The 21707-nt window shown below is 43.8% G+C and overlaps 1 protein-coding gene across 4 annotated transcripts in view; it reads right to left on the reverse strand.

Annotated features, from left to right (window-relative positions):
* Positions 1 to 7207: 7207 nt before the first annotated feature.
* EEF2K (eukaryotic elongation factor 2 kinase) overlaps positions 7208 to 21707 on the reverse strand; it is a 50409-nt gene continuing 35909 nt past the window's right edge. For 3 of the 4 annotated variants that reach the window (XM_029056172.2, XM_029056157.2, XM_029056165.2), the window contains exons 12-18: positions 20491 to 20568; positions 18740 to 18805; positions 17387 to 17521; positions 16952 to 17149; positions 15113 to 15237; positions 11779 to 11957; positions 7208 to 10370 (exon numbers count right to left, since the gene is read on the reverse strand). In XM_029056172.2, the coding sequence (XP_028912005.1) occupies positions 10261 to 10370; positions 11779 to 11957; positions 15113 to 15237; positions 16952 to 17149; positions 17387 to 17521; positions 18740 to 18805; positions 20491 to 20568 (891 nt within the window). In that variant the 3' untranslated portion in view covers positions 7208 to 10260. The remainder of the gene's footprint in view (positions 10371 to 11778; positions 11958 to 15112; positions 15238 to 16951; positions 17150 to 17386; positions 17522 to 18739; positions 18806 to 20490; positions 20569 to 21707) is intronic. The other variant, XM_029056180.2, reaches the window with a different exon arrangement.

Genomic DNA, 21707 nt, shown 5'->3' on the forward strand with positions numbered 1-21707 from the left:
GTTCTATTTTGCTTTGCTGTCTGTCTCCCCCGTTTAGACTGGGAGCCCGTTATTGGGCAGGGATTGTCTCTGTTGCCCAACTGTACATTCCAAGCGCTTAGTACAGTGCTTTGCACATAGTAGGCGCTCAATAAATACGATTGAATGAATGAATGAATGAATTGAGCACTTACTATGTGCAGAGTGCTGGACTAAGCGCTTAGAATGTACAATTCGGCAACAGATGGAGACAATCCCTGCCCAATAACGGGCTCACTTTTTCACCCCTCTCTCAGCCCCATAGCCTTGGTGTACGTATCCATAATTTAATTCTTGATTTTCACATCTGTCTCCCCCTCTAGACTGTGGACAGGGAATGTGTCTACCAATTCTGATACACTGTCCTCCCCCAAGATCTTAGCACAGTGCTCTGCACACAGTAAGTGCCCATTAATTGATTCCAACCTCTTCTCTCTACAATCCTTACTTCTTCTGAGGCTCTTTCTAAAACGACTTTCTGAGCTCTTCAGAATCGTTCAGAGGTTGCCATTTTTTCTCACTTCAAACACTCCCAACCACTGACTTTAAATTCTCCATTGCTCTTTTCCTCTTGTCAACTCTCTTCTCCCACTATGCTTCAGCTTGTACTCTTAATTCCCCCCCAAGATAGTTATCTTACTGTACCTTCCACCCCTGGTTGGCACCCTTCCTCCTGCCTGGAAGTCCTTTCCTCTTAAAATCTGCCAGACCACAGTTCTACCCATTTTCAAAGTTATTCATTAAATCTTATTTATTGAGTGCTTACTGTGTGCAAAGCTCTGTACTAATCACTTAAGCCCAGAGCACCTGATAGTCCCAAACAGTGTTCCATTCATCTAAAAAGGTGACCTGTTCAAAGAGGCATTCTCCAGATGTTTTTTCTCTCCCTAACTCCCATCCTCTCAGCACATATGCACTCACAGCCACCTACAACACTTTTGTGCATATTAATTTATGTATTCTGAATATTCTGCTATTTAAGCACTTATTTATTCATCCATCCATCTTTCCATTCTCTTCTTCCTATCTCTAAATTATTTCATGTCTCTTTCCCCATTAGATCGTCAGCTCTGGAGGGCAGAGATAGTGTCTTTTCACCCCTACTGTACTCTCCCAAGATGTAAGTTCGGTGCTCTGCTCACAATAGGGACCTAATAAATACTACTGATGGACTGATTGATTGATCCTCTTTCAGTCAAGGCATGAGCTGAGCCAGCATGTACCTTGTGCCAAAGAGAGCCTTAATTTACTCAAGCAGCCTGTCTAGTCCCCTTACAGCCTGGGAAGACTGTAATACTTTAAAGGATTGAATCTAATTGAAGAAGATTGAATTGATCCCTTCATTTTAGTTCCACATACCACATATCTTTGACCTACAGTTTGTAAATATACACTCACATATAAACACCCACACACTAATCCACCCACTTAATCAATCACTCATTCAATCTAATGCTTTGAACAGACAGCCCTGGCCCTGCCTTAACAAAATTGGAGCCTGGCTGATCTGTGGGAGGGTGAAGGGAGATTCTATTAAGACTATTAGGCTGAGGCATTAAAGAGCAATTTCAGGGTGGGTATACTTTTTTTGAACTCCCACCCCATTTAAAGTAGAGTCTCAGGCTCCAACCTGGTCAAGTGCCTTCAGGGAAATGAGCAGGGGAAGGAAGAGAGGAGACAATGGGGCAAAATGACTTTTTCCCCACCAAAATTCCAGGATTCAGAGATTTCTTAGCAGAGCAAACTTGTCTGGCTCCTATTTTACACAAACTAGAGGGGGATCAAATATGCTTGTTCGGCCCTGACACTGCATGCCTATGCCTGCCTCTTGATTAGCCTGTGAGTTGCCAGCTGCAAGTTCTGGGCTTTGTCCCACTGTCAACCTGCCCGGCCTCCAAGAAGCACCTTTTAGGCATCCCAACATGGCACTGAGGTAGAAGGACCGGGATGGTGACCAGAAAAGTCCAGCACACTATTGTTACTCCAGTTATTACTCTCCCAAGTTTAGTACAGTGCTCTCAACATAATAAACAGACAATAAATATGATTGATTCAGTAGAGTGTGGTGACAACAGGCTGTGGATGAGACAGTGGTGGCTCCCTTCCTTAGCCAGGCAACTATTATTTTGGCACCAAGAGTTAGATTTTGGGTAGAATTAGGTCAACAAGAAAATAAACTACTAGAAAGTTCCACGTACAAACACACCTTACTTAGCCCATGCTGACCCAACCATGATCTCAGTCAAGTAGAGAAGCAGCATGGTCTAATGGAAAGGGCATGAGCCTGGGAGTCAGAGGAACTGGGTTCTAATCCTAACTCTGCCACATATCTGTTGTGTGGCCTTGGGCAAGTTACTTAACTTCTCTGCGCCTCAAACAACTGTAAAATGGGGATTAAGACTGTGAGCCCCATGTGGGATGTGGACTGTATCCAAGTTGATTAGCTTACATCTACCCAGTGCTTAGTACAGTGCCTGGAATATGGGAAGTACTTAAGAAATACTGTTAAAAATAAAATTTAAAATACTATTAAAAGCCAATCAATTGCTTCTATGGAGTGCACAGTTTCAAATAGGGAAGAAAAGCAATGTTATCCCCACTTATAAACAGCATCTTATATCTTCTCACTTTAGCATCTCACAGTTGAGAAAAATGTCTTCTGGGTAAAACCCCTTATTACTAAGTTTATAATTCCCCATAATATATAATATAATAGGACTCTCCGTGACCACTGATAATCATATGACTGGATATGAACAATACTTCAGTTGCTTTGTTTCCTTTCTCTTTAATGAGGTTCTGGTTATAGGTCCTTTCCCGGGGTACCAATTTGGAGGAGTCATAGGGCATTAAGGGGAAAAGATAATGGCTTTTCCCCTGTAACTTTTTAAATTTCCTGTCCCACCCACCTCAGTAAGAAGGGGGGAAATGGAAAGCTGGATCAAAGACAGGACTCGTGACTGAGGTTCCTTTCGTGCTTGGCCTCAGTGGGAAATGGATCTCCTCCTGGCTCTGGCTTCAGTGGAATGGACTCTCACCAAGCCCCAACTGTACCTGCATTTCCCCCCCCGCCACGTCTGTGTCCACATGTTCCTTTTCCTGACTGTGCCTGTGTGTCCACCTCCCTTACCCTGTAGTGTGAGTCCTGTGTCTACCTCCCTTACCCTGTAGTGTGAGTCCATGTGTCCATGTGGACTAGAGAGAGAGAGAGAACAGGCATTTTGAGTCAGGAGACCTGTGTTTTAATCCCAGCTCTGCCACTTGCCTGCTGTGTGACCTATCCCCCTCTAGACTGTAAACTCATAATAGGCAGAGACCATGTCGAGCCAGTCAGTTAACTTCTCAAGACTGTAAACTCGCCTTGAGCAGGGAATGTGTCTGCCAACTTGGTTGCATTGCATTCTCCCAAGTGCTTATGATAGTACCCATTGAATACCATTAGTTGATTGACGCTCTGTGATACAGTGTCCTCTGTAAAATGAAAATTAAGCATCTGCTCTTCCTCCCTGTTAGAATGTGAGTACCATGTGAGACAGAGGCTCTGCCTGATCTGATTATCTTGTAACTTCCCCATTTTATAGAACAGTTCTTGGCACAGAGTAAACACTTAAAAATAACTATTATTATTAGCAGGTGCATATGCACACAGGTCCACCTCTCAACCCCAGTTGTGATGATGTCTCATTTTTTCACTAGCTCCTTCCCCGAGGAGCCCCACCCCAAGGAGTCCTGCTCCCAATCTGCCTCCAGGCTTGAAAGGAGAAGCTGTTCTCTTGCCCTGCCCCCCAGCTCTGCTTGTTAAAGCAAGCTTGCATCTGTATTAATTTTGGAAAGTAAATTAAGGAGAGGCATGAGAACTTTTGAGGGACCAAAATAAAGTTGAATTTATGTACAACTTCACACATGCTGAAGCCTGTCCTTTGAGGTGACAGAACATTTGTATTCTTCAGGTTCAAATTTTCTCTAGCGCTTTATGGGTGAAATCCAGGATCTCTTTCCTCTCTTCTAAAGGAATGAGAGGCCAAATAGGAATGCTAGGGGAGGGGTTGCAGGATTTAGAACCTGGCAGTTATTTGGTGCTTGAATTTCTCTGACATTTAAGCTGAAAAAGATTTCTCCTGTTAGCAAAAGCACAGGTCTTGTGGGCCTGTAAATGGTTGGTAATTGAGAAATGGTAGCCAAATTGAAACACAATTAAGCCAAGAGTACAGAAGTCTTGATTTAGGGGAATCTCAATTGGTCTTTCCGGCAGCTTCCATACAGCAAAGCCATAGATTCCAACCTTCCACCTCCAGGGATTAACAGGTTGGGGAACCAGGCTGTTTGGTTGGGAAGGAGATGGTCCACACCCATCCCTACAAGCCATCACGTGTAGTCCTTGAGGTCAGGTGGGAAGGATTTCACAGGCAAATTCCACCCAAATCTTAATTCCATCTCTGGGGCCTTGTGCTCATGAACTTCAGGCAACAGGTTGCCTTTCTTGTATTTTTCCCCATTAAGCATTACATCTATAAAATAATGTTTATTAGATGAACAGTTTTTATGGTATTTGTTAAGCATCTACTATGTGCCAGGCACTGTTCTAAACATTGGGGAGGTACAAGTTAATCAGGTTGAACACTGTCCATGTCCTAAATGGGGGCTCACAGTCTTCATCCTCATCTTACAGATGAGGTAACTGAGCCCCAGAGAAGTTAAGTGAATTACTCAGGGTCAAACAGCAGCCAAGTGGCAGAGCAGGGATTTGACCCAGATCCCTGAAGGGATAACTATGGAAAGAGATTTTTGTGGCCCAGCAAATGCTGTGAGTGGCATACACTTACTCAAGAGCCTTACTAAGGGAAATACAACAGGTTTTGCAAATGATCAAACTAGTTCTTATTCCCATTTATATTTTGGAAAAATTTTTCAGCTCTGGGCAAGGGGAGGGGCAGCAGGAGAGGGAACAAGGAGGGGACAGGACTTTAGTGAAGAATAGCAATTGGGTTTGATAATGGTCTACAATATGGAGGTCTTTTTGACACATTCCAGTGGTCCTCACTAATGGCTGGGTCTCCCCAACCCAAATTTAGCTGGAATATTCCTCAAACAGTCCAGCCCCCTGTGCAGGCTGGGGCAGGCAGGACTGAGAGGACTGTTTTTCTCATCGAACATCACTTGGTCAACAAGCGAACGAATGGCTACAGGGTCGGGGATGTCTCCCTTTCCGGGCCATGCTGGATTTGGGATCATTCCCAAGTTTTTTGGCGGCAGAGAACCCAAATGGGATTTTACTGCATACTTAAAATTCTGATGGCTTTGGTCTGATCATTTAACATTTAATAAAAGATTCCTTCCCTCCACAAGATCCCACCTGTCAAACTGACCCCAATGACTCCTCGTCCTGTGCTTCCCTTCTGAGTTGACCCCTACCTCTGTGCCCATTTGGACACATGGTCCCATTTAATGATGAAAGACTGGGTGGCTGCTAGGCTTTTAATGTGCTACCACAACAGTCAAATAGCAAATCATTGAAAACTAGTCAACTATTCACAAGATTATTTTAAGCATGTCAAAAAATACTTGGGGCCAAGGCTAGGAACACCTACCCACCACAAGGAAGCAGTGTGGCCTAGTGGATAGAGCATATGCCTGAGAGTCAGAAGGACCTGGGTTCTAATCTTGACTCTGCAACTTATCTGCTGGGTGGCCTTGGGCAAGTCACTTTACTTCTCTGGGCCTCAGTTTCTATTTATTGCATTAAGAACCTACTTTATACTAAGCACTAGAATGTTGAATCAGGCCTAACCCTTGGCCCATTGGGATCCTGCCTGTCATAGCTAATGGCCAACTTCAGGCTATGAGGCCACATAGTCCTTGTCCTTGCTTTTGAGCACTCCATTTCACATTTATTTGGGTATTTTGCTGTCATCTATTACATGGCTTAACCATCAAAGTTGTTTTGAGATGAACAGTTTCACTGTTGGCAAACTGACCTTGTTCCAGGGCTTTGCAGTGGACGATCCTTTCTTGCCCTTTGATGTTGAGTCTGGCTCTTAAGTGATGTTGATGGAACAGTCTAAGTACGAGTGGGGTGTTTGTGGCAGTTCCAGGTCTCATAACTGTATAGAAGCTTGGACTGCATTATAGCTCTGCAGTTTGATGCCACAAGGGGAGATTGTCAGATGATATGGAAGCAAAGGGGATGGTATTCTTGATCCAGTTTCCTCCTTCCTTGTCAATTATCACATTTTTGGTCAGATTGCTGCCTAGGCAACAAGATCCTGCGAGTACATTTAGCTCCATGGCTCTCCTGAAGACCTTTATGTGTGGGTAGATCTTCCTTTTTAGTAACAAAAATCTTTTTTTTTTTCAAAGTGCCAGGGTAGATACAAGCTAATCAATTTGGGCACAGTTCATGTCCCTCATGGGGTTCACAGTCTTAATCCCTATTTTACAGATGACTTGCCCAAGGTCACGGCAGACAAGTGGCAGAGCCAGAATTAGAACCCAGGTCCTTCTGACTAGCAGGCCTATGCTCTATCCACTAGGCAACACTGTTTCTCATCTTATCTTTGTAAAGGATAATAAGTCTGAGGGTTGGTTCAGTGACTGTTTTGGTCAAAATCTGGAAATGACTGACCATTGTATGTGTCACATTAAATCATTAGCTTGCTTAATGCTTTGTTATAGCAGCCAAAATAATCTATTGTATTCACCCAACATGGCTCACCAATCAACTTTCATCCTGTCAAAGGGCTGAGGTGGGCAACCAGCCAAGAGGAGCAAAGGGAATGAGCGGCAGGGGAGCAGGGAAGGAGCTTTTCATGGCTGGGGAATGGGGTGCCAAGGTGGCTAGCAGAGGTAGGCCTTTCCAGGACCAGACTCTCACCTTCTTATATGATCATTAGTAAAGGGAATATTGGACCACTCTGTACAGACAAATGATTTGAACACGAAGTGCCTAGCCATTCTCTCTGAGGATTACTTGTGTGCAATCAGGGTGCAGGAGAAAGAAGAATGGTCTTACCAGAAGTGTTATGTCAAGAAAGCAGAGTTTCCTACATTGGTTCTTTATAAAATCTCTGCCTGATTCATAGGCTTATTCCCGCTTCATCCCACTTGCATGCTTGAAGTTAGAAGGGAAAAATGAAAAATCAGACCACCTGGACAGATCAAATTACAACATACAGGACTTGTGGACTAAAAATCAGAAACCAAACAAAAGGAACAGTTTTATTTGGAAAGATGTAATAAACCTGGAACAACAATGCATTAAATAATGAGAATAAGAGAATAGTTAATGCAAGTCCTTTTCTCACATGCAAACTCCAGGTTAATTTAGCTTTATTAACTGTCCACTTGGAACAACTAAAAACCACAACTCTGCCAAATCTCTTTAACACATACAACGACCTGAGCAAATCTGTAAACATCAGTGATCATAAAAAAATCCAAATATTTTAATTTGTAGATTATCCCAGCAAATATGCTATATGTGCCAGAAGAAACACTAAAAACTCAGAATTTGGTAATAAAATGTTAACCAAGGGCAGTTCTTGGCTTTTTCAGAGGTGAATTTAAAAATAATTTCACAATGTATCACCCATTGAAGAGAACTTTAGAGGCCAGGATCAATTTTTGTTGGTTTTTTTTTTTCATTTTGTTACTTGAACAGTCTCCAGTCTCTTTCACTCTAATCCCAGGCTGGACTGGTCAGTCAACTAGGTTTCAATCACCTTTCCAATGCCTTGCACCTATTTCTGTTTTGGTTGCTCCAGAATACAGTCTGGCTCATCTCTTTCTTTCTTGAGAGCCCTGACACTTCATGCTTTCTAGTTAACACGCTCAACCTGAGTACGTTTTCTGAAAATGCAATCAAGCTCAACCTCGGAAGGCACAGAAAAGATGAGACTGTCAGTCGCTTGAAGTCAGAGTAAGTTCTTCTGCACTATTTAAAAGAAAGCTTACAAACACCTAAGGCTGCTGGTCACACTAATTAGAAATCTTATTGGACTTTAGCTGGACTGGTATTTCTTCTAAGCTTTTTTCATCACACCAGGATATCGGATGGAAGTGGCTCCCTTCTACCTGCTCTTTATTCATGAGGGCAACTGAACAAACCCAAGAAATGAACGTTGCTTCATACATTGATGAAGTGGTTACCAAAAACCTCCAGAGAAGAAAAGTTCCCTTTAGGAAAAACTTCTCTGATTCTTCCTCATCCCTAAGATGGGGGTATAAGGAGACACCCCATCTTATAAGATAAATCAGTGAAATTTACTTACTACATCAAAAAGGGAGGAAGTGTCTCTTTGTAGTCTCCGCTCCTGAAGGATGCTGTCTCCTACGATATCTGGCCATCAATCATCTTTTGGAAAGGTGAGTGAGGGTTTGTTCTGGATTTACCTATGTCCCAATGAATAAAGAAGATCATTCACTTTGAGTCAAAATAGAGGACTCGATTGCGGACTGCTTTAAACGGAGGACACCTCCTTGCTCCTTTTCAGAAACAGGAGTGAGCAAGAGCACAGGTTTCAGTACTCTCAACAACAGACAAAGGTGCTCCTTTACAGAGAGATAGCAGGAAACAAGAACACAAGTGTGAGTCCTCTAGCCTTCAGAGGCGCTCTTAACAGAGACAGGAGCAAGCAAGAACACTGGGGCAAGAGCTCTCAGCAGACAAAGGGTGGAAAAACACTTTTTTCTGAAGATGGGAAGAATCAAGAATCGTACAGTTGTCTAGGGAACATTCACTCATATTCTGAGTTTAAAAAAAAAATTCAAGAGTCTTGGAGGTACTTTTTAATGGGCTTCTCCAAAGGTTTGTAACTGAAAATTATAATGAACAAAAGCTGAAAGTTAACAGGAAGTAAATGACAATCTGATTTCAATGGATTAATGCTATATTTTTGAACTTACATTTAATTTACATTAAACTTTATGTAAGTTTACAAGAAAAATATAACACATTGAACAGATTATATGGGTTTTTCATTTTCTAAACTAAGGTGCAAGAAAATCTCCAATATGATGAAAATTTAAAATACCCAAGAACAGTCTCTCTCATGAGTCTGAGTGGCCAGGGCTGGAAGTACAAGAGTTCAACTGCCCCAAATGAAGAGAATGGAAAGGCCTATTTGGGGAGCCTAGAGAGGGAAGGAGAAGGTGACCTCTCATTACCAACAAGTCATTCTCTCCCTGTCTAGAGCAGCTAAACCACTGACTTTAGATTCCAGCCTCTACAGTTATTCTAGAAGTGAAATCCCAACCTCGTGCTACACAGCTGGAGTCTGAACACCTTGGTTTAGTTGCTCCAGAGGTTTCAGATGGGTGTGTCTCAGCCAGAAACCCCTTGCACTACTGACACCCAGGAAAGAAGGGGAGAGGCCAAAGTCAGTTGCTTTGACTAGGGCCCAGAGCCCCGTCTGTAACTAAACCCACTCCATACTAGGTAAATTTAAGTCCAAGAGGTAGTAAATATGTGCATACAAGTTTAACAAACCTCAGGAAGCATGGTTAAAAATAGTCTTTTTTTTCCTCCACGGAACAGTTAAATTGCACTAAAAGCAAAAGCATCAATTATATTCAACTCGACTAATACAAAAAAAAATCAGCTTGAGGTCCTGTAGCCTGGCTCACCCATCCTTCAGTACGGCCAGGTCACTTGATAGGTGGATAGATGGATGAGGAAAGAAAAAATCTATTGGTCCCTGTCCACTGGGGAAGAAAGAGGGGAAAAATAGTTTCCACTGGTACAAGACTTATTATTCTAAGTCACTTCAATTGATGGGCATCTCCTTCTGTTGATTCACCTGAGATTCCCTCCCCAGGAGAAGGAGAACCCTGGGGACTCTGAGTAAAAGGCTTCTTTAGTGGAAGCAGGGAAGTCTGGGGACCAAGTACTGATTTTTCTACTTGGAAAAATAAGAGTGCAACTCATTGCCGGCAGCCAAGCTCCCTTTAAGGAAATGGCGGCCCTTCCGGTCTAACTAGAAAATACAAAAGAGTCCAAGTTAATTGATAATGTAACTGGAAGAGTAGGTAAAAGTCCATTTTGCTGCCATACCAACCAACCGCTGTGTGTTCTTTCTTTCTCTGGCAGTAAATTAAAATTTTTAAGTCAAAATATGAAATACAAAAAACAGTTTTCAACATGCTAAAAATACTGGGGGGAGGGAGAGGTTGCAACTCAAAGTCTTTTCTCCCCATACACTTTGTTTTAGATATACACACAAGAATTGTCATGGCTTCTTAAAGCTTTCATTCTTCCATCACTGCCCATGCCTCCTCAGCTTTCTGGTAGTATTCATTTGCCAGCCGACCCTTCATGGATTCCATTGCTGCTTCTGCTGCCTCTGTGTATAGATCACCTGGGAGATAAATCAAACGGTTAATCAATGGTATTTAATGAGCTTACTGTGTGCAGTGGTAGATGGGATCCCTGCCCACAAGGAGCTTACAGTCTTCAGGGGAAATGAGAGAATAAGAGGATAGCAGCACTGTGAACAGGCTGTGAACAGGGGAAGAATTGGTAGCCAGTGGACAAGAAAAACCAAGTTAAACACAACAGTAGCAAGAAGGACTTTAACATGACATGGAGAAACTGCTCTTGTTGGTGAGGGCTATGAGATCTCTTTCTCTAGAAAGCTTTAAGAATGGGGGCTGAGGGGGGGTGAATTAGTGGTCAATACCATCCATCCTGGAGGCAAAGAGGTGGGCCAGGAGACCTATTGTGATCCTTTCCTGCCCCATCTTCCCCCAGGAATCTCTGGTCAAACTGCAGAAGGCACTGACTCTGTGCACAATGCAGATGCCACGGCCTTGCTAGAACACAGACCTGAGAGTCAGAGGACCTGAGTTCTAATACTGGCTGTGTGACTTTGGGTAAGTCATTTAACTGGTCTGTGCCTCCGTTCCCTTATGTGCAAAATGTGGTTTTTCAATACCTGTTCTCTTTCCTACTTGGCCTGTGAGCCCCATGAGGGACCTGTTTATCTTGTATCTATCTCAACGCTTATTAGTACAGTGCTTGAAACATAATATGCACTTAAATACCACTATTATCAGCATGGTGCCCTGGAGCCAGCATAAAAAAAAAGGGAAAAAAAAAAGATTTTATTTGGAAACAAGTTGGGGTTTCAGGAAGTTTAGGGGTTGGCTGGGCAAAAAAGTCTAACTTAGCAGTGTGACCTAGTGGAAAGACTATGGGCCTAGAAGTCAGAGGAACAGAGTTTTAATCCCATCTCTGCCACTTGTCTGCTGTGTGACTTTGGGAAAGGGGAAAGTCACTTAACTTCTCCATGCCTCAGTTACCTCATCTGTAAAACTGGGATTAAAACTGTAAGCCCCATGTAGGACAAAGACTATGTCCAATCTGATTAGCTTGTATCTACCCCAGCGCTTACTATAGTGCCTGGCACATAGTAAGCACTTAAAGACCTTTAAAAAAAAACCCAAGATCATTACCTCTGTATTTTGAGGCTCACTAGATGCCTTCATGTACTCAGAGGAAAATAAGAACACACTTATGGAATGCTAAAAACATAATTTGCAGAGCTGCACCATCCCCTTCTAGAACCAAAACTGGGAAAACAGGAGCTAGCAGGAGTTTCACAGAGGGGTCTTCTACTTAGCCACTTGACCTCCCCCCAAATCGAATCCTTTACCTCCTCCCAAACTTTTCTTTCCTTTCCTTAGAGAAGACAAAAGGGGAAAGCTATTCTCAAGGTTAAACTGTGGGGTGTGGGGGGAACTAGGGAGGGGACGCTACCCTTCTACCTGATCTCTGTGGGTCCTTCTCCAGGTGGAATCCTCCACTCATCAGCATCGCAGCCTCTCTTGCCAGGAGCAGGTATCGGGGCTCATCCTGCACCCCATCGTACTCGCCCCCTTCGTCATAATCCGTCATGTGCAGGGCCGAGTTGTACCAGTGCAGAGCCTCCTTCCAGTTCCGCTCTCTGGAGGGAGAAGATAAGGACAATTGGTACCCAGTGAAGCCTGATTCAGCTGATGCCTCAGGCCATGAGGAAGTCAGAAGGCTCAGGCCTTCCAGTGATCTTCTGGGGACACCTGGTAATGTCACCTTTTCTGGGCCTTAATTTCCTCTCCTGTGAAACAGGACTAACAAACCCAACATTCACCTGCCTCAGCTGATTGTTTTGGGAAACAAAAGGAAGGGCTTTTGCTCTACACTCTTAAGGAAAAACTCTCTAGGGCAGAATAATGGGTGACAACACCATGACTTTTAATCGGTAACACTAATGCTCAGACTCTCCTCCCACTCTCTACCACCCATCCCCTCACTCAAACTCCTTTCCTCCCCAAACTCTTCCCCCATCAAAATGACATATTAAAACGAGTAATTTCCATGGCAGGAGGAAGAATGAACAACCAGGTACAACATGTGTGTGGCAGATAGGTCCCCTTTCTGTCTGGTTTCTGGCAAATTCCAATCTTTCAAATTTTAGTCACAAAGTAGTTCCAACAATCCTACTCTTGAGATTGTAGCTTCTTACAACTCAGAATCTGAGTAAGAGAATCCTCTCTAGTTAAAGAACTCTATGTAGGGGGTGTGTCAATATATATGTGATGTGGGGGGGTTTGGGAGGGCAAGTAAGTATTTTAATCAAACAATCGTATTGATTTAAAGCCTTCATTTCCCCTTTCTGTCCTACCTTCTGCATGCCCTCCCCACAGCATTTGTGAATATTTGTATATATTATTTATTACTCTATTTTATTAATGATGTGTATATATCTATGATTCTATTTATCTTGATGGTATTGATGCCTACTTGTTTTGTTTTGTTGTCTGCCTCTCCCGTTTAGACTGTGAGCTCATTGCTGGGCAGGGACTGTCTCTATCTTTTGCGGAACTGTACATTCTAAACACTTAGTCCAGTGCTCTGTACAAAGGACGCACTCAATAAATACCATTGAATGAATGAATCATCTATACACTCAGCTGGGTGCCCCTTAAGCATTTCAATACTCATCCCGGTACCACAGTGCTGAGTGCATATCTTTATGCTCTATTTCCCCTATGCGTAATTTATTTCAAATGTCTGTCTCCCCCTCTAGACTGGGCTGGGATCGTTTCTACAAACTCTGTTCTATTGTAGTTTCTCAAGCACTAAGTTCAGTGTTCTGCACGGGGTAAGCATTCAATAAATACCCGCAGTCCCAAAGCACTTATGTATATATCCATAACTTATTTATATTAATGTCTGCCTCCCTCTCTAGACTGTAAACTTCTTGTAGGCAGGGAATGTGTTTACCAATTCTGTTGCACTGTACTCTTCCAAGTGATTAGTATAGTGCTCTGTCCACAATAAGGGCAAAATAAATACCATTAATTGATTGATTGATTGATTGATTGAATACACAATACTGATTGAAAGCCCTTCAATGAATTGGCCAGGATTACGGTCAGGCAGAACTTTCCTGTCCCCTGTATTTTAGCTTTCACTCAGGGCACTGAGCAACACCCCCCACCCCCTGCCAAACACACAAACACCAATGATCCCATGACAAGAAAAAAAATCCCTCTGGATTTCAGCTTCTACTCAGAGCACTGGCTTAGCCTCTTATGCTCATGACAAGAAGCAGCATGGCTTAGTGGAAAGAGCATGGGTTTAGGAGTCAGAGGACATGGGTTCTAATCCCTGCTCCACCACTTGTCTGCTGTGTGACCTTGGGTAAGCCACTTACCTTCTCTGTGCCTCAGTTACCTCATCAGTAAAATGGGGGTTAAGACTGTGAGCCCTACATGGGACAACCTGATTACCTTGTACCTACCCCAGTGCTTAGAGTAGTGCATATAGTAAGCACTTAACAAATACCATACATAATTACTGTATTATTCCCTGCAAGGCGGCTCTTTGGCACAGCAGGAGGCGGTCTTGCTCCAGCTGAAAGCAAAAGTGATCCCCAGTCAGCAGGGGACAGCAACTGGAGAGCTGGGGGGCTGACAAGGGCGCTGCCCTTCCCCTCAAAGGGCTCCTTCCTGCTCCTCTAGTGAGTGGGAGCAGAACCTGGGTGAAGCTCAAAATGAGGGTGCAATTTCCCTGTTTAAGAACTCAGAAATAACATTCACAGCACTTCCCGCCACTCTCCCCTCTTCCTTCAGGCCCCAGGCACAAACTGCCTTCAAGGGGAAGATTGGGGGAGTCAAATCACCAAGAACAAGATCATGTAACCCAGCTTGGTGCCCTCACCCTGCCCGAGAAACCATTTCTCTTTATCCTGTTTCCTCCCTCGCAGAAGCAGGAGTGATGACTCACATTTGATTCCTTTTAAACCCTGGGACTGGGTGGAAGTGTGGGGGAGTCTCGTCTCAAAGGAGTCAAGCAAGATTATTCAGGAAGTGAAAATAGAGACGGACATTCCCAAAGGGAGATGACTGGAGGTGGGAAGAGGAAATGGCCCTTGGAGCCCACACAGAAAGCAAGCGGCAAAACCCTGCCCTTTAGCAGCATTCGGGCTTCATTACCTCCAGGCGAACAATGCCTGAATTGCAGGAAAACTGGTTCTCTGAAGATGTGTTTCAGTTCAACTCTACTAAACTACTCTATCCTCCTCCTTCCTTCTTCTCCTACCCACTGTCTTTATTCCTCAAAAGTCAGGAAATCCAACACTTCATTTTTTATTAATAGTAGCTATGTGGCTCCCTTGGAAGATTTAAGCCCTGCCATCCACTTACAATCCTTTGCGCTTCTGTTCTCACCACTTACCAGTGTAAGGTAAAGACCCAGGTCCGTTCTGTTCTCAAGATGGATCTTGAGTACTGGTGCCAGTAGGGCTTGAACCTAAAATAAGCCTGGAATTCAATGCGAGAAGTGGGATAATTTTGAATCTTTAACTTCCCTGTTCCTTGGGTGGATGGTAACCTAGTCTCAACAAGAAATAAATTCTCTGCCTCAAACAAACCACACCTTGGGAGTTTTGGATTGACACACCTATGAGGTTTGAAGAGCTTTCTTTCCTGTCCTTCAAGTTGATCCTAGTCCAGGGAGCTCTCTCTCCTTCAGGAGCAAAGCTTATCAATCAGCTGGCCTGATTCTCCAAACGGGACACAGTAGCCAAATTTCACAACATGGGCCATCTACACTTACCTGTCAGAGCCTAGGTTCAGGCCTGTATCATAGGCTCGCGCCACAAGAATCATGGAGTGCCTGTCTCCAGCTTCTGCTGCCATTAGTAGGTAATCAAACCCCTTCATCTTGTTCTCATCAGTCTCCTGCAAAAGAGAGGAGAAAAAACAAAAGGCAGAAAAGGTTGAAAATGGGGATTATAAGACTTTTAAGGTCCTATTCCTTGGTTCGCTCCTTTCTTGATTCACATCAGTACCTCTGTTGAACTGATGGGAATCCATGTTTGTCTGGGAAAGAAAAGACCCCCTTGTTCTCCTGTGTGATTCCATAATTCAGAGAAAAGTGCATTTCAGTGGTGTCTCTTACTAAAGATCCAAGTTGAGGAGCAGCATGGCTTGATGGATTAATTAATGTTGGTATTGTTGAGCGCTTACTATGTGCAGAGCACTCTTCTAAGCGCTGGGGTAGATACAGGGTAATCAGGTTGTCCCACGTGAGGCTCACAGTTAATCCCCATTTTACAGATGAGGTAACTGAGGCACAGAGAAGTGAAGTGACTTGCCCATAGTCACACAGCTGACAAGTGGCAGAGCTGGGAGTCGAACTCATGACCTCTGACTCCGAAGCCCAGGCTCTTTCCACTGAGCTACGCTGCTTCCCCATGGATGGAGCATGGGCCTGGGAGTCAGAGGACCTGGGTCTAATCCTGGCTCTGTCATTTGTCTGCTGTGTGACCTTGGGCAAGTCACTTAACTTCTCTGTGCTTCAGTTTCCTCACCTGTATAATGGGGATTCAATGCTTGTTCTCTCACACACTGTGAGCCCCATTTGCAACAGGGACTGTGTCCAACCTAATTAACTTGCACGTAACCCAGTGCTTAGAACAACGCTTTACACAAAATGCTTAAATAATAAAAATAAAAAAGTGAAGAGTGAAGACTTAGAGATGTGGAATAAGCTAGGGAAATAATCAGTCATAAAAAACCATTAAAAACTCTCTCAGTGTAGATGATGCAGAAAACAATTCTCAAAACCAAACATGAGCAATTTTAAGCAAAATCACATCTTATTTCTTAAAAGACCCATCCTGAGCCAATTGGATTCCAGTGGCCTCAAGCCAGGTCCTCCTGCCCCCTACAATGCCCAAGAGGAGATGATTGCTCTGGAGAGATCCAAATTTTAAACTGTTCTCCAGAATTATAGGGTTCCCCCAATTTAGCCTATAGTAATGAAGGACAAAAGTGTATAAACATATATAAGGAATATATATATACACAAATATATGTATCTGTTGATGACAAATTGATAATTTCTGTTATTTGTGCCTTAAATGTTTATAAACTTTTGTCTTCATTTTTTATGTTCCTGGCCTGTTTGAATATTTATGTTCAATCTGGACTCCCTTATTATTCTGTAAAATCCTTCAAGGAAGGGACTGAATCTCATCATTCTCTTATAAACTCTCCATAACAATAAGTACAGAGCACATGCTAACTCAAGAGAAATGACCCTATTCAGCGGTAAGCTGAAATACCACACAAAGGTCCCTTCATTTAAGTCAATCTTGGGGAACATGTTAAAGAATACAAAGGATCTCTGCTCTCTGAGAGATCATAATCTAATAGGCAGAAAAGGAAACCCAAAGATTCTTTGCACGTTGCATTCACCCTTTCAGGTCATAGGTTACCACTATCTGCTAATTCTGTTTTATTGTGCTCTCCCAAAAGCTTAGTAAAGTGCTCTGCACACAGTAAGAGCTCAATAAATACCATTGATCGAAGACGCAAAGGTGTTCACTCGCACCAGGGGACCACCCACCCAGAAAGAGAGCCCATGAGTTGGTCTGTTGTTAAAGCCCACCTCACTCACCTCCAGAGAGATGTCAGAGAGGATGTGGTGTGGCAGCTGGGAGTACATGAGCCCAAGGCCCACGATGGCCTCCAGTTCCCCCAGATCTGCAGCATGCTCGAGATGAAAGATGGCCGACTCCTGGTCCCATTCCTGATCTTTCTCACAGAAGCGCCCTCCCTCGTGGTATCGCACCATGGCCAGGTGAACCTGCCCACACAGACCACAGTGTCAGCCCGGGGACCCAGAGGCTTCAGCAACAAACCCAAGCGAGCTCACCACCCTGCAGTCCAGGGGAGCCGACCTGCAGAGAAGGTGATTAGCAGAGAAGCGGTGTAAGTCTTTGGAACTACGTTAGTGCCAGATTTAGGCAGCATTAGTGCTCGGCATGCTGGATTCTCCTAGGAATGATGCAAAAGCTATTCTGAAATGCAAGGTCGCCGATACCTTCCCCAAAATGGACTTTCCGATTTTCTTTTCGAGGTCCAGAGCATTAAGTCTCTGCACTTCCCCAGCAACACAGGATGGCCTCTGGAGGTGGAGCCTAGAAGCGTTGTAGAGATTCCACTTATCCACACTGACCTGAAGGGAGAAAATATTTTGCAACATTTACCTGAGAGAACAGGACTGCACAGAGCGTTCTGTATTTCGCCTTCATCTGGTTAGCACACCTTCAACACTTAGAGAATGTGGCTTTGCAAAGACTAGACTGACTAGTGCACTCGGGTCTCCTATAGTGGCGGGGGTTGCATTCTTGAAAAACCCCAAGTTAAGGAAACTTGCATTGTACTCATCATATCCAAAACCACGTACATGTGGCTGAACCACCTCTTTCAACAACAGAGTGCACCATTTTCTAACAGGATTGTCTTGTTGGACGAACATTCTTAAATTCCCTAACCACGTTCTGGCCAAAACGCACAGCTAGAACTTTCATTATGGCAGAAATGAAAAATATCGCTCTCCCCAACAAAGATGTACACCGCTCCACTTACGATCCCTCCCTGAGGGAGCACCTTCAGGGTGTTGCTTCTGCAAAGCTACAAGGGATAAATCCTGGCAAACATGCCAGAGGGTAATGTTTTAGTTCTTAGCAAAACTCACAGAAACAATGGCAGAAGAAACTTGTGTAGGCACTCAGCAAATTGGTAAATTGGTGTGTGGATTCAACCCCAATCTGCCCCACCTTGCCCTGATTCCATCATCACACCAGCTTTCACAAAGTTATTTTGTTCTAGTCTTCAGATGATTTGGGGTTTAAGGCCCAAAAGGGTCTCCATTACATCAATTCAGTGAAATTCAGCCAAGGTACTTTGATTTTTTGAAAAAGGAGCATAAATCAAATTTCCTTTGCCCATGGCCAAAATCAATTTAATTCAGAAAAAAACTCCTTGCCCAGAATGCAAAATAACTACTAAAGCGGAGGCTTTTAGTATCACAGTCCCAGAAAATCATTATTTAAGCAGGAGCTCCAGGCTTTGGAACTGAATCACTCAAAATGAATGTGTAAAAGCACAAAGCGAGGGATCATCAAACAACAGAAAAAAAAAATAAAAATAAACCCAGTTAGGCTTGGAAAGCATCATTTCTAAGGGTTTGCTTGCAAAAGGTTTCCTTTCCTGTATAAGGAAAAAAAAAAGGGAAAGGAGCATGTAAGGAAAACATAACTGAAGTTAATTTCACTAGTGAACGGAAGTCTACTATGAAAGCCATGGCCAATTAGGTAGGTGGATCAGCACAAACAAGACAGAGTACAACCACTCCCCTGAAGAGTTCTGTGCAGAGTTCAGTTGTATTTACCCTTCCAAAGCTTCCCAAACTGTCTTCGTCAGATTCATACTGCCTCCGGTTGCCGTTTGAATGTCCCTGGGGAAATGCAAACATTGGCATAGTTTAAACTGCATCTTTTGCCCTCTGCCTCCCATCCCCTCCACACTTCCCAGGCTGAAGTCACACACTTCCAGCCAGCCAGGTTGACAGGACCGGGTATGGTTCACCTCACTGGCCCTTCAGAAAGACTCTCCAAGGAAAAATCTGTCACACTGGTTACCACCATGAGCCACAGTGATGTCTAAGTAAACAAGGATTATTCTTTCAGACAGGGAGTCTCGCTCTTGCTGGTTTTTTTTTTTTTTATAGCCACACACTCTTAGCCACAACAGTCTGTCTTTTAATTCTGTAAAACGGTGATTCACTCTGTGATAGTTACTTGATCTTAGGACCATGTGCTTGCTGCCAGACCACAGGTAGGATCATAAGACCTTTCTTGGCACTGCTCTTAGAAGCCCCAAATCTATAGTGAGAATACAGACCAAAGAGGAAGGAATCCCAGTTCCCAGGAATCTGAGCTTGCAGTTTCGGGGAGCTTTTAGGAAGAGCTCACTTCCAAGTATCTCTGGTTGAGCTGAGGCCTAGGGAAAAAGGCCCCTTTTTCCAGCTTCAAGACCCCAGGGGCACCCTAGGGACAGAACCCTGGGCCTCCCAACCAGTTTTCTTGACTATGAATTCAAACGATCTCAGTGGCTCCATTGCTCATGCCAACAGTGCCAGCTTCTGAATAAACACTTGTTACATGGCTTCAAGCCCTTCTTCCACTTCCTTTGTTAGCAGAGGGGGCATGGGAAGTGGCAGGGGGGATAAGTGGGAGAGGAAAAAAGTCAGACTCAAGGCAGAGGATGCCTGGGGCCTCATAGCAGACCTGGGACAGGACCAGTTGGGGATCATTTACTCTGTGGCTTATTTTGTCTTTACTTCCTCATCTCCCCTTCTCTCAGCCACCCTTTGTAAAAACCAAAAACAAAGTAGAAGGCTTTATGTTGGTCTCTGCCTGAAGCACTGCTGGGGGGCAGATATGGTTTCCAGATGGGGAAAAGGTAGAGCCAACTTGGCAGCACCACACCACCTGAGAAAACCTTCAACCCCTCAAAAAGCAAGGTCTGACTTCACCCCTCAGACAAATGGAAGAGGCTTTGTCACCAAAGTGAGGATGGCTGTAAGGAGGCACAGTTTTGAGGGAACACCTATAGCAATGAAAAGCATGATAGCGCGGGTCAATCTTCCTTCCAAAGTGGAAGGGTTCTCACCTGAAGCAAGACTATTAAACTAGATGGTTGAATCGTATTTATTGAGCGCTTACTGTGGTCAGAATACTGTATTTCTTGGCAATCAGACACAAATTTCTTTATAGACCCTGTATCTTGCCTGTCCCTTGAAAAGTTTCCATTCCCAGGGTGTGTCATTCCCATAAATGAACCCAGGGACAGTCAAGGGCACTAGGGAATCTATCACTTCCCAGAGCACAAGCAGGGTGGCCTAAGGGAAAGAACACGAGCCTTAGAGCCAGAGGACTTGGGTTCTAATCCCAGCTCTGCCGAATGCCTGCTGTGTGACTCCTCTGTGCCTTCAATACCTTCTCTCTCTCCTACTTAGATTATGAGCTCCATGCAGGACAGAAACTGTGTCCAACCTGACAAATCTTGTATCTGCCCCTAGATCAGGGCTTGACATATAATAAGTGCTTATCAACTACCTTAACTAACACACTCCCTTACCTTGTCTCGGTGATCAAGGTCCTCCAGGTCGCTCCTCTTCTCGCTGGGGTATCCGCTGTCCCCACTGTTTTCAGAATCCTGTGGAGAGAGTGCACCACTAACAGTCCCAGAATTTCTGAAGATGAAACTCAGGAAGGTAACACAGAGCATCTGCTGCTCCTGTCAGGTCTGAATTTACCACTACCTCTCTGGATTTCACCTTGATAGTTTCTCAGCCCTATAGTCACTAGCTTCCTCTAATACCCCAGGAGTATCTCACTAAAAGAAAAACAGGGATAGTTCATGGCACTTTACCCCATCTTTAGTCTTGGTCATTCTGTGAGTTAATGGAAAAGCAAGCGTTGAATTTCAGAGAGTCTCCCCCAACCTGTTGGCACCTGTGGACTCTGCTAAACCATTTTGCCACCTTCCCTGGTTTGCAGAAAGTCTCAGGGAATAAAACAATAAAAAAACCAAACAACGCTGAGCAAAACACCTGCTCACATGCTAAACAAATCTTCAGGGACTTGGCTGTAACAACACTCTCTGTGGCACAAGTCAGGAGAATGGCCAGTAGGCATGCACTATTGCCTTGTTTACAGAAACTCCATTAAAGGAGAAGGAGCTGGGGTTTGAGCACTATTTGAATGTATTTCCAGTTCTTCCAGTATATTTTAGGGTATTTATGTATAAACCAGAAGGATGCACAGGAGAAAAGGCCTATTTTAGCATGGGACCTGTATTTTTGAAGAATCCTGTGCTATCAGAAAATCAAGTTAGAATCACCAATGGATTTCGGCATAGATGGTATAAAGCCACCACCACGACTTATGTATATATCTATAAATTATATATTACAAATTCTTTGTATTAATGTCTGTCTCCCTCTCCAGACTGTAAGCTCACTGTGGGCAGGGAATGTGCCTACCAATTCTGTTGCACTGTACTCTCCCAAGCACTCTGCACATAGTATATGCTCAATAAATACCATTTTTGATGATGATGATTGCTATTTCTCAATACAAATGCCCACATTATTTTTGTGTTCAGAATGCTTTACTCTCCTAATACTCATTATTTGATATATTAATTACTGTAAAATTACGATACCAAGGAACACAAAATACACCCCACACATCCTATCCGTTACCAAGACCTGCCGGTTTCACCTTTACAATATCGCCAAGATCCGCCCTTTCCTCTCCACCCAAACGGCTACCTTACTGCTACGGGCTCTC

Source organism: Ornithorhynchus anatinus, chromosome 2 (assembly GCF_004115215.2).
Source record: "Ornithorhynchus anatinus isolate Pmale09 chromosome 2, mOrnAna1.pri.v4, whole genome shotgun sequence".
Lineage (NCBI taxonomy): Eukaryota > Metazoa > Chordata > Mammalia > Monotremata > Ornithorhynchidae > Ornithorhynchus > Ornithorhynchus anatinus.